At 44.0% G+C, this 12,756-nt stretch overlaps 1 protein-coding gene across 5 annotated transcripts in view; it reads left to right on the top strand.

Moving 5' to 3' along the window:
- Positions 1 to 12,756, top strand: part of LOC149315812 (PHD finger protein 20-like) — a 79,063-nt gene that overhangs the window by 43,397 nt on the left and 22,910 nt on the right. For 4 of the 5 annotated variants that reach the window (XM_089514168.1, XM_089514164.1, XM_089514165.1 and 1 more), the window contains exons 8-10: positions 1,711 to 1,884; positions 11,544 to 11,717; positions 11,898 to 12,173. In XM_089514168.1, coding sequence (XP_089370294.1) covers positions 1,711 to 1,884; positions 11,544 to 11,717; positions 11,898 to 12,173 — 624 coding nt within the window. The remainder of the gene's footprint in view (positions 1 to 1,710; positions 1,885 to 11,543; positions 11,718 to 11,897; positions 12,174 to 12,756) is intronic. The other variant, XM_089514167.1, reaches the window with a different exon arrangement.

Genomic DNA, 12,756 nt, shown 5'->3' with positions numbered 1-12,756 from the left:
CCGTGCAGGTACAGTCTCTATAAAACAACCAAAAGATTTATGGTGCGAATTGAGAAATTACTTCCATTCTTTTGATGTACAATGGGGAGACTTTTAAATGTATTTTTAAGTATCAAATGCATGCTGGAGTTGTGATGCAAATCAGTGACAGTCATTACGGTACATGGTTGCCTGAAAGCAATTCTTGCTGGAGCAGTTTGTTTATTCATGCCCATTCCAGATGAAAGTAATCTAACAGTAGTTTTTAGCACATCTGTAATTTCTAACTTTTTTTCATTGCATAATACTTGTCTAACTGTTTTTCATTATAATGCTGTAATTCTCAGAGCAACTTTCTCCAACCTAATGTCCTGCTCTACAACCTTTATCATCCTCAACTACCATGGTTGTAGTCCAGTAGGAGAGCCAGTCCAGAGAACCAGTGTGGCTTAGTGGTTTGAGTGTTTGACAATGACTCTGGAGACCAGGGTTCAAATCCCAGCTCAGCCATGAAATCCACTGAGTGACCTTGGACAAGTCATATTCTCTCAGCCTCAGAGGGAGGCAGTGGCAAGCCCCTTCTGAAGCAACTTGCCAAGAAACCACCATGTAGGTTCACCTTAGGGTTGCCATAAATTGGAAATAACTTCAAAGCCACACAACAACAACAAACTACAACAACAATCTAGATGATAACTGAGGTCATAGTTAATGTGAGAAGTACAATGTTTTTTTTCCACTTGATGGGAGCATGAAATAAGAGTCTAATTTGGGAAATGAAAATAGTGGTGAGTAACAGAAAATAGGGAGCCAGCATGGTGTACTAGTTTGAGGTTTGGACTATGATCTTGGAGACCAGGGGTTCATTTGCCCACTGAACCATAGAAAACCACTGGATGATCTTGGGCAAGTCACACATTCTCAGTCCCAGAAAACCCTGTGATGGGATCACCTTAGAGTTACTATAAATCAGAATCAACTTGAAGGCACAAAACAAATGAAAAACAAACCAATGTTTGATCACAAAAAATAATTAATGTTATATGTTAGATATCGTTATCTATAAAAGATTTTGTATGATTTTAACATATTTTAATCTCTAAAATGTGTTGGTGACCTTTGCTAGAATGAGTACCTTCTAATCAAAAGATATCAAATGTTACAGAAACAAGTGTTCACAGAAGAAGCATGGTAATTTTTTTGTCACATGGACATGTCTGTTTGATTAAATAAACTAGAAGAAAATAAAACTTCTGATAGGAAAGCTCCTGGGATTTGCCATTAGATTGGTCTTCCTTCTTTTTCATTTAAGTGGTACTCAGTCGTTAATTGCCTTGGGTAACAGTGTTCTGTGCAGTCATGCTGGCTGCATGATCACAGAGCCGTCTTTGACAATGCCGGCTCTTTGGATTAATAATGGCGATGAGTACCGCCCCCTACAGTCAGACACAACTTGACAAACTTATCGAAGGTTTACCTTTACCTTTACAGATATGCTTATCTTGTATCTTTTTCATGGTTGAGATCTTACTCGAGACTGTGATTTGAAAGCCCCCAAGCAAGAATATAGAGGTGGCCAACTGGGAGTTGTATAAGCATAGTGTCCCAGTTATATCTTGAGCCACATGTTTATATTAGATGGTGAACTTCTGTGTCATCTAAAATAAAGTTTTAATAAAGAATGTGATACAGGTTAAAATCTGTATTAAGATGCCATATAATTGTTTTTAGCACAAGAAAAGTTAAAAAATGTTCCAGAGAATGAAAAAGATTCCATAAAGAGACGATCAAGTAATTCTACAAGTAGTAGTCATGAGCCTATAGATACAGATGTTGTTACACCACTACTAGATGAAATTGGACCTTTAAAAGAGCCAGAATCTACCTCCAAAGGAGTGGATGAAGGTAAATAACATACTTTAGAAATGTTTCTTCCAATATATTCTGTTTTGTGTTGACTGTGGGGCTGAGGGCAGTCATGACAGTTGAGTCCTTAATGCCCTGCTCCCCCTATTGAGTGGCTTCTGCTGTTTTGGTGCTAGCGTTCCAGAAATTAAGTATTGCTGGAGAACTTTGAGGGAAATACGGAGATTTATGGCACAATCCCTCTCCTCCCAGTATTACAGCAGTTATTCCTCCCCCCCCCCCAAAAAAAAAAACACAACCCAAACCCTTCAGAGCCATGTAGCTCGCAAAATATTTGTGCGGAATAGCCAGAATAGTGAGCAAATGTCACTAACAGCATAAGCATTGCACTGTACAGACAGATTTAACTTTGCCTACCATCTGAATTTGTCTTGGGCGTCAGGGCTGTCCATTGTTACACTTGCTAAATGAGAGGGTTTTGCATCATTTTAAAAAAACTTTTATTGTGCTTTACTTAATCACAAAGATAAAACACCAAACAACATGTTTCAAATACCAATTTTCAAGATACAGGAAACACAATCTTTGAATCTTTGTCATACAAAATGAACTATCTCAAATCTTTCCTAATAATAACATTGGGCAACAAAGTCAAATAAATGATTAATAAAGTAAATAAAGGGAAACCATATTTTTAAAAAGTGTCTGATCATCATTTATATCTCAAAGATAAGAAAGTAGTTTTTCCATTACAGGAATATTCCAAAAACCTTTCATCCAAGATTCTGTTGTTTTCCAATTTGAAGCAACTTTAGGCCACAAGCTAATGAGTTCTTTATGTTTTAGCGATCTGTATTGATTAATAAATAAAGAGAGTAGTCCCAATTTTAGGATCCACATTAATTGTTTGTCATCTTGCTTACTATTTGGAAAACTTTGGTCTAATATCCTGTTACCTATAGTCATTCCCACTCCATATGTAAATTTTGCACAACGGTTTTTCCAGCATTTATCATTCAGAAGACCATCCAGGTATTGCAGTTTGATTGGTGTTAGGTAGTAACAGTTGATTAATTTGATCATACATTCTTCAGTACTAGGAGAGATGGTCTTTCCATAAATAAGACCAGGTGTTATTGTCTATATTGCTTTAAAATCATTTATCCAAACCTCTTTGACCCCTGTAGGCTCTGGGAACGTGGTTTCTAATAGAATAAAATAGATCTTATATGTTAGCAAGCATGTCTTATAAATGTTTCAAACTGACTTAATGGTCTATTAATTGACATTTTTACTGTGTGATTGGAAAGAAAGTAAATGATTTGATGTATTTGAATCCTGGTCTGTTTTCCGATTGTTCCTTTAATTAGCTACCTGTGTTTTGCTTTTTAGTTTTGAAAAAAAAACCCAGTGTGTCTGTAGAGATCTTTTTGTTCCCATTCTTTGTAAGCAATAAATGTATCATTATAATAAACAACGGGTGAGAAAGCAGTGGGGTCAGTGGGAATGATGTTTTGAACAGCTTGTCTTTCCATTAATGGGAAATGTGCATTAAGGTGATAACTTGAACATTTTAAAGGTAGTTAAATGGTTTCCCAGTCCTCTAGAGCTTTTTATAACCTTTTGAGGGCTGCAGTAGGGAGAGGAAATTACCTCCCTATAAATTCTCCTGGTAGAGTCAGTTACATCAGCAGATAAATCTTGCAACATTGCCAATGGATTTACAGGGAGAAAGCTACATGCAAAAAAAAATATTGAAAAAGTACTTTGAGGAGAATTTAACAAACGAGGTACAGGTGAAGACTGTTTGGGACGCTAGCAAAGCAGTAATATGAGGCATCTTGATTAAAAGAGGAGCAGAAATAAAACAGCTTCCGTGGACTCAATTGTACTGGATCATTTTGAGTCTGTAAGTACTGAGGAAGTGGACAAGATCCTTAGAAGTGTTAGGAAGACAACTTGCTCTCTCGATCCCTGTCCCTCGTGGTTAGCGGCTCAGGGGGGAGCGGTTGTAACCACCATGTTGCACCGCATAATTAATTCATCATTCAGGGAAGGGTGTTTTCCATCCAGCTTAAAATTGGCCATAGTAAAACCGCTGCTAAAAAAGCCCTCCCTAGACTCCCTGATGCATAATAATTATCGGCCTGTTTCGCTACTACCTTTTTTGGGGAAGGTGATCGAGAGGGCAGTTGCAATCTAGCTTCAATCGGTCTTGGATGATACTGATTTTCTGGACCCATTTCAAACCGGGTTCCGGGCGGGCTATGGAGTTGAGACTGCCATGGTCGCCCTGGTCGATGATCTCCATCTGGGCATGGACAGGGGTAGTGTGTCCCTGTTAGTGCTCTTAGACATCTCAGCGGCTCTCGATACCATTGACCATGGTATCCTTCTGGAACGCCTGAGGGAGTTAGGAATCGGGGGCACTGCGCTCCAGTGGTTCCGTTACTACCTCTTGGATAGATTCCAGGTGGTGCAGCTGGGGAATGTGTGCTCCGATAAAAGGGCACTTACATCTGGTGTCCCTCAAGGAGCCATCCTGTCCCCCATGCTATTCAACATTTACATGAAACTGCTGGGAGAGATCATCCGGAGACACGGGGCGCGGTGTTATCAGTACGCTGATGACACCCAAATATGTTTCTCTGTGTCTCCGACTGATGCAGTGACCAGGGATGGCATCTCTCCTCTAGATGCCTGTCTGGAGTCGGTAATTGATTGATTGATTGATTGAAATTTTATTTATATACCGCTGTTCCTATGATCACGGCGGTTTACAAAACAAAATGAAAATACCATACATTACAGATTACAGATATAATACAATACAGATCACAGATTAAAAATCAAAATTAACAGCAAAAATCCCTCATATAAAACCATACACTACTATAAATCATTAAAATCTGTCATTAAGACCAGTCGAGATAATAAAACAGTCTAAAAAATACAATACATAGTATACAGGAGCAAAACAGTCAGGACATGTGGGGGAAGGCTTGATGAAATAAATGAGTCTTAAGGTTTTTCTTAAATTACTCCAGGGAGGGGGCTAAGCGGAGCTCCTCAGGGAGAGCGTTCCAAAACTGCGGGGCCACAACAGAAAAAGCCCTTTGCGCAGTCATTGCGTATCTTGTCTTGAGAACACTCAGAAGTTTTTTCCCACCTGACCTGAGAGTGCGGGGCGGATTGTATGGGGAGAGCCGGTCCTCCAAGTACTCTGGGCCCAAGCCATTTAGGGCTTTATAGGTAACAACCAACACCTTGTATTGTGCCCGGAAGCGAATTGGCAGCCAGTGCAGATCTTCCAATATAGGTGTTATGTGGCTGGCCCTGGAGCTACCAGTGACCAGCCTGGCGGCCATATTTTGAACCAACTGCAGCTTCCGAGTTTGGTACAAGGGTTGCCCCATGTAGAGCGTATTACAGAAATCGAGTAATGGGCTGGATGAGGGAAAACAGACTCAGTTTGAATCCAGAGAAAACGGAAGTGCTCATAATAGGTTCCCCGGGCCCGGGGATGGATGTTTGTCCACCTGTCCTAAAGGGGTCACGCTCCCCTTGAAGGACTCTGTTCACAGTCTGGGGGTGCTCCTGGACTCGTCGCTCCACCTTACATCTCAGGTGGATGCGACAGTCAGGAGCGCCTGTTATCAGCTTCGGCTGATACGCCAGCTGCGACCTTACCTGGGCCGGGGGGACCTTGAAACGGTGGTACATGCTCTGGTAACCTCTCGGTTGGACTTCTGTAATGCGCTCTACATGGGGCAACCCTTGTACCATACTCGGAATCTACCATTGGTTCAGAAGCCACGCCTCCCTATCCTACTGGACTCTAAGCCAGGGGCTGCGCTGCTGCCGGGCGGCTCTCTCTGGGGTGTCGGAGGTGCGCATCTGCGCACCGCCCCAGGGAGGCCGCCCACGGACTGTTTGGAGGACTCCTCTTTGTTTTTGCCGGCGGCTCCGGAGGACCAGACCTGTGACACCTGGGGGGAAGGCGGAGCGAGGGGCGTGTTGGGGCAGCAGCGTGCTGAAAAACCAGCTTGCTGGACTCCTCCTTCGCCACGCCTCCCTATCCTACCGGACACTAAGCCAGGGGCTGCGCTGCTGCCGGGCGGCTCTCTCTGGGGTGTCGGAGGTGCGCATCTGCGCACCGCCCCAGGGAGGCCGCCCACGGACTGTTTGGAGGACTCCGCAGCTCCGCAACTGCGCAGCTGTGCATTTTCGGCTGCGCAAGGGTTGGGAGAGGCTGTGCCTATGTCAGCCTTAGAGCAGAGGATGCCTGAAGTGGCTGACCTCTGCTCTTTTAATTGTGAGGGAAGGGGAGGGGGAGGATATGGATGCGGGGAATGCTTTGGCTGGGGAGGTTGAGAGTAACATCTGTATGAGCGGAGCTCCTATTGAGGTAGTGTGGGGCAAGGGGAGGTATGGCGGTGGGAGAAGGGACTTGCGTTACAGAGGAAGGCGAGATCGATGCGTCATATCTATCTCTCCTTCCGGTCCCCCTCCCAACCAAAGGGACTTGAGGGTCACTCCAACCGTGCCACAAACCGTGTCGCTGCTCCTGTGCAATGCCAGGTCGATCAATAACAAGACCCACATAATCCATGATCTGGTGGAAGATAGTGATTGCGACCTGGCTTGCATTACCGAGACCTGGCTCGGGCCTGAGGGGGATGCTGTGTGGGCACAGGCCCTCCCTGCCGGGTTTTCTGTGAAGGACCAGCCCAGGTTAGGTGGGCGGGGGTGTGTGTGGCCTTGATACATAAGAACACCTTGTCTCTCACCAGGAACCACATCCGACAGACTTCCTATATCGAGTGTATTTACCTGACCCTAAAGGCTAGGGATAGTCTAGGGATTCTGTTGGTGTATCGGCCACCCCGTGCGCTAACGGACTCCCTTAATGAACTGACACAGCTGGTCGCGGAGCTGATGCTGGAGACACCCAGGCTGCTAGTCCTGGGTGACTTCAACATCCCCTTCGCGGCCAACTACGTTCCATCCGGTGCGGCTCGGGAATTCATGGATACCATGGCGGCCATGGGCCTGTCCCAGCTGATTGCGGGTCCAACGCATTTTGCGGGTAATACACTGGATTTGGTTTTCTGTACGGATGCGGAAAATCCGTGGGCGGAAATAACCAAAATTTCCCCCCTGTCATGGACGGATCATTTCCTCGTGGAGGCAAAAATCAAGGCCTCTACCCAGATCCCCCCCGGGGGTGGTGGACCTATTAGGATGGTCCACCCTTGAAGGCTGATGGAACCCAAAAGGTTCCAGGAAGCCCTAGAGGGGCACATGGTTGGAAGTGACGGCGACTCTGTTGATGCCCTGACTGGTATCTGGAATACCGGTCTCTCTAGGGCTATACACAGCATCGCTCCCAAGTGCCCTCTCAGGCCTGCTTCCAAACGTAAGCCTTGGTATACGGAAGATCTCCGGGCAAGGAAGCGGGACCTGCGACGACTAGAGCACCGCTGGCGGAAACACCTACGCTTAGCCGACAAGGCTCTCCTAGACCGCCTTTTGGAGGACTACGGAGAGGCGATACGAGCAGCTAAGAACTCGTTCTATGGTGCTCGTGTCGCGTCCGCGGAGTCGCATCCAGCAGAGTTGTTCAGGGTGGTTAGGGAGCTAACTCAGCTCCCTCCCACACTGAACCAGATCCTTGAACCTTCTAAGGCCTGCTGTGACCAATTTAACAACTTCTTTGCGGATAAAACCTCTCGGATAAGCGAAGGTCTTAACGCCGGCATTAGGGCAGAACCAAGGGTAGAGGCATCCAGAGCCTCCGTGGACTCCATTAAACTGGATCAGTTTGAGTTGGTAAGTACCGATGATGTGGACAAGATCCTCGGAAGTGTTCGGAAGACAACCTGCTTCCTCGATCCCTGTCCCTCATGGCTAGTGGCTCAGGGGGGCCCGGTTGTAACCACGTTGTTACACCGGATTATAAATACATCTTTGAGGGACGGGCAATTTCCATCCAGCTTAAAATTGGCCACTATAAAACCGCTGTTAAAAAGCCCTCCCTCGACCCCCTGATGCATGATAATTATCGGCCAGTTTCGCTATTGCCATTTTTGGGGAAGGTGATCGAGAGGGCGGTTGCAATCCAGCTTCAGTCGATCTTGGATGATACGGATTATCTGGACCCATTTCAAACCGGCTTTCGGGCGGGTTACGGGGTTGAGACGGCCATGGTCGCCTTGGTCGATGATCTCCGTCTGGGCATCGACAGGGGAAGCGTGTCCCTGTTGGTGCTCTTGGACATCTCAGCGGCTTTCGATACCATAGACCATGGTATCCTTCTGGAGCGCCTGGCAGAGGTGGGAATCGGGGGCACTGCGCTCCAGTGGTTCCGCTCCTACCTCTCTGGGAGGTTCCAGATGGTGCAGCTGGGAGACGTGTGCTCCGATAAGAGGGCCCTGACATCTGGGGTTCCTCAAGGAGCCATTCTGTCTCCCATGCTTTTTAACATTTACATGAAACCGCTGGGAGAGATCATCCGGAGACATGGGGCGCGGGGTTATCAGTACGCTGATGACACCCAAATAGTTTTCTCTATGTCTCTGACTGATGCAGTGACTGAGGATGGCGTCTCTCCTCTCGTGGCCTGTCTGGAGTCGGTAATGGGCTGGATGAGAGAAAACCGACTCAGCCTGAATCCAGAGAAAACGGAGGTACTTGTGATAGGTTCCCCTGGTCCAGGAATGGTGGTGGTTCCACCTGTCCTGAACGGGATCACGCTTCCTGTGAAGGACTCCGTGCGCAGTCTGGGGGTGCTTCTTGACTCGCCACTTCACCTTACAGCTCAGGTGAATGCGACGGTCAAGAGCACCTGTTATCAGCTTCGGCTCATTCGCCAGCTGCGCCCATATCTGGCCCAGAGAGACCTTGAAACGGTGGTACACGCTCTGGTAACCTCGAGATTGGATTTCTGCAATGCGCTCTACATGGGGCAACCCTTATACCATACCCGGAAGCTACAGATGGTACAGAATATGGCAGCCAGACTGGTCACTGGTACTTCCAGGGCCAGTCATATTACACCTATACTTAAAGATCTGCATTGGCTGCCCGTTCGCTTCCGAGCACAGTATAAGGTGATGGTGATAACCTATAAAGCCCTACATGGCTTGGGCCCAGGATACCTGGAGGACCGCCTCTCTCCATACATTCCGCCCCGCACCCTCAGAACATCTGGGCAGCAACTACTGAGGGTCCCAGGGGCTAGACTATCCTCTACAACGAGGAGGTCATATACCACCACCGCCCCGGCCCTCTGGAATACGCTGCCCATAGAGCTCCGCTCGGCCACCTCCCTGGCCCAGTTTAGGAGGGAGCTAAAGACCTTCCTATTTCGTTTAGCATTCCCCGAAGTAAGTTCCAGTTAGCCTTCCCCCCCTTTGACGGCAATTGGCAGCTGGCTGATGGGGTTTTAATTTTTATTTTAATATGGTTGTATTTTAATATGTATCTGTGTATTGGTTTTTGTATTATTAATTTGCTGTTCACCGCCCTGATCTTTGGAAGGGCGGTATACAAAATTTTTTTATTTATTATTATTAGAACATGGCAGCAAGACTGGTCACTGGATCTTCCAGGGCCAGTCATATAACACCTGTCCTTAAAGATCTACATTGGCTGCCCATTCACTTCCGAGCGCAATACAAGGTGTTGGTTATCACCTATAAAGCCCTAAATGGCTTGGGCCCAGGGTACTTGGAGGACCGCCTCTCTCCATATAATCCGCCTCACACACTCAGATCGGCTGGGAAGCAACTATTGAGAGTTCCAGATGCAAAATATTCAACAACACCACAGAGGGCCTTCTCCATCTCGGCCCCACAGCTCTGGAACTCGCTTCCCAGCGAGCTCTGCTCGGCCACCTCCCTCGACCTATTCAGGAAGGGGTTAAAAACCTTCCTTTTCCAGCAGGCTTTCCCCTAGCGTCCCCAATGTAATTTCTGCTCTCCCTTCACTGCTGTTGTATTTTGTGCTAGCTTGGATGTTATTATTTGTAGTTTTATCGTATTTTAATGCTGTTTTTATTGTGTAGTGTATTATGTGGTGTAATTGTACACTTTAGTATACTGTAACCCGCCTTGATCTATGGAAAGGCGGGCTATAAATAAAGATTTTATTATTTATTATTATTTTACCAACAAGAGATGGAAAAATTAGAAGAAGCAATAATACAAGCAAAATTAGAATTAAATAAGGATCCAACAAATAAAAAATAAACATTTGAAATGGTTGAGAAAACAACTGGACAAAAGATTGTCTGCAGAAGTTGAGAAAAAAATGAAATATATCACATAAAGTCAATTTGAGTTCACAAACAAATCCGGAAAATGGTTAGCAAACAGATTGTAGAAAGAAATGGAGAAGAAAACAATTACTGAGATAAAAGAAGGAGGGAAACTAATTTATTGACAAGAAGACATTGAAAAAGCTTTCGTAAATTTTTATTCAAAATTTTATAAAAAAAAGAAGACTTGAATCCAGACATTGTAGACTAATACTTTGACAAACAGAGAATAGACAAATTAACAGAAGACCAACAGAAATGATTTAATTTGATGTTTTCAGAAAAAGTAGTAGTTTAAGCGATAAGGAAATTAAAAGTGAATAAAGCTCCTGGTCTGGATTGATTTACTGCTTGTACAGTGCGCCTGTGTTATACCTCTGTTTCTCCTTCAAAATGATGATGAGAAGTGATGTGATGTCACTTCTTGTTATCATTTAGTGACAGGTTTGTTTTTTTTAAGTATGAGGTTATTCTGATGGTGAAGGGTCTGGAAACCATGCCCTATGAGGAACGACTTAGGGAGCTGGGGGGGGTTAGCCTGGAGAAAAGAAGATTAAGAGGTGATATGATAGCCCTGTTTAAATATTTGAAGGGATGTCATATTGAGAAGGGAGCAAGCTTGTTTTCTACTGCTCCAGTGAACAGGACCCAGAACAATGGATGCAAGCTACAGGAAAAGAGATTCCACCTCAACATTAAGATGAACTTCCTGACAGTAAGGGCTGTTCGACAGTGGAACAAACTCCCTCGGAGTGTAGTGGAGTCTCCTTCCTTGGAGGTCTTTAAACAGAGGCTGGATGGCCACCTGTCAGGGATGCTTTGATTTAGATTTCCTGCATGGCAAGGGGTTGGTCTGGATGGCCCTTGTGGTCTCTTCCAGCTCTATTATTCTATGATTCTGTGAGTTCAGAAGGATATCTGGTTTCAAAATAAATAGAAGGAAGAACGTATTATTGACAACAAATTTGACTGAAAAGGAGGGAGAGCAGTTGGAGACTATTATGAGCTGCCAAATACAGAAAAATGTTAAACATCTTGGGATTTGGCTGATAAAAAAATACTATAGATCTCATTGGGATTAACTATCAAGTAAAATGGAAGGAAATTAAAACAGACTTGGCCAAATGGGGAAAAAAAACTATAACTGACCCTCATGGTTGAATAGAAGCAGTAAAAATGATGGTCCTACCTAAAATGAACTTTATAATAAATAATACCCCTAGCCATTGATTTAGTAAGGCTGTCCATAGCTTATTTTATGTAGGAAATTTAAGCCTCCTGGAATGACAACGTAGAGTTGGCTTTTTCAGAATCCTTTAATTGAAGATTACATTCTTGTGTATAGTATTCAACTCTTGCCTGCCTTTTTGTCTTTAAGGTCCATTAGAGGTATCAGTTGAATCTGACTTAAAGATCAAGGAAGAGTTGCCTCCATGTCCAGAAGAAGCATCTCAGACTTTAGCTGATAATAGCAAAGTAAAGGAAGAGAACATAGCAGAACTGTCCTCTACTACACCTGAACTACAAGAGATTCCAGAGACATCTATTCCAGGTTCAGTTTTTCTAATTTTATTTTACAGGCCACACTTGTTTCTTTGGGAGTGAAGTAGGAGTTAAGCTTTTAGTTTGTAGGAACTATGATGTAATGATTTCCTCTCCTACGATGTATTAATGTCTAAATAAGGCTGTGGTATTTTATAATTAAAATGTGCGAATTCTTATGTTCTTGCAGTCGCCAGTGCTTCTAAGGGAAATGATGGTTTTACTACTTCAAAATCTGCAGTTGAACATGAACCCAAGTTTAAATGTAAATTCTTAGACTGTTCTAAATCCTTTCGGAAAGCCAAACTGTTGCATTATCACATGAAATATTTTCATGGGATTGAGAAGTCACCAGAACCACAGCAGAGTCCAGCAACAAGAAGTATTCAGACAAGAGGTTCCCTGGCTTCTGAAAAAGCTAATCAAGATAATTCTAACAGAAGGAGAACAACATCTGGTAGTTTGTGTAAGTAGTTTACTAAAAGCCTTCCCTTCACTTATTTCATTGAATTAGTCTGGATCATTTGAGTTACATTAAAAAGTGATTGGTGGTTGGGGGAGGGGTTCCCCCAGGTTTTTCTGTTCAGCATTTAATTGAAAATTGCAAGTTGTGAATTCAAATTGTTAAATTTATTTATCCATATTTGCTTTCTTTTGCTAAAAATTGCAACATGCAATTTATGAAACATGCAAAAAATGCATGTTTAATACGATAGCACCCAATATGCTATAATATGATGTAGTTATGAACATTATTAGGAAAAAAGTTCTAAGCACTAAAATATGTGGAAAATCTCTCCTAATTTAGTAGTACAGTAAATGGCATTCATTTTGCTTTCTATGGCCAACAGCTAGAAGTTAGGGAGCTATATTGCCCCACAGCAACTCCTCTTTTTTTTTACCAGGATGCCCCCTTAAAAGACTCGGGGACAATTTCAGCATGTCTAGTTTTCTGAACAGAAAATGAATTCAAAGTAAATGTCAAGGTCATTATGTGTTAGAAAAATGATCCAGGGCCTCCAGATGGGATAAAATTGTCCATAGGGATT

This window comes from Sceloporus occidentalis, unplaced genomic scaffold (genome assembly GCF_023333645.1).
Source record: "Sceloporus occidentalis isolate IW3139 unplaced genomic scaffold, rSceOcc1.0.p SCAF_3, whole genome shotgun sequence".
Lineage (NCBI taxonomy): Eukaryota > Metazoa > Chordata > Lepidosauria > Squamata > Phrynosomatidae > Sceloporus > Sceloporus occidentalis.
The sequence above is the reverse complement of the archived record's forward strand: the minus strand, read 5'-3'. Positions and strand labels throughout refer to the sequence as shown.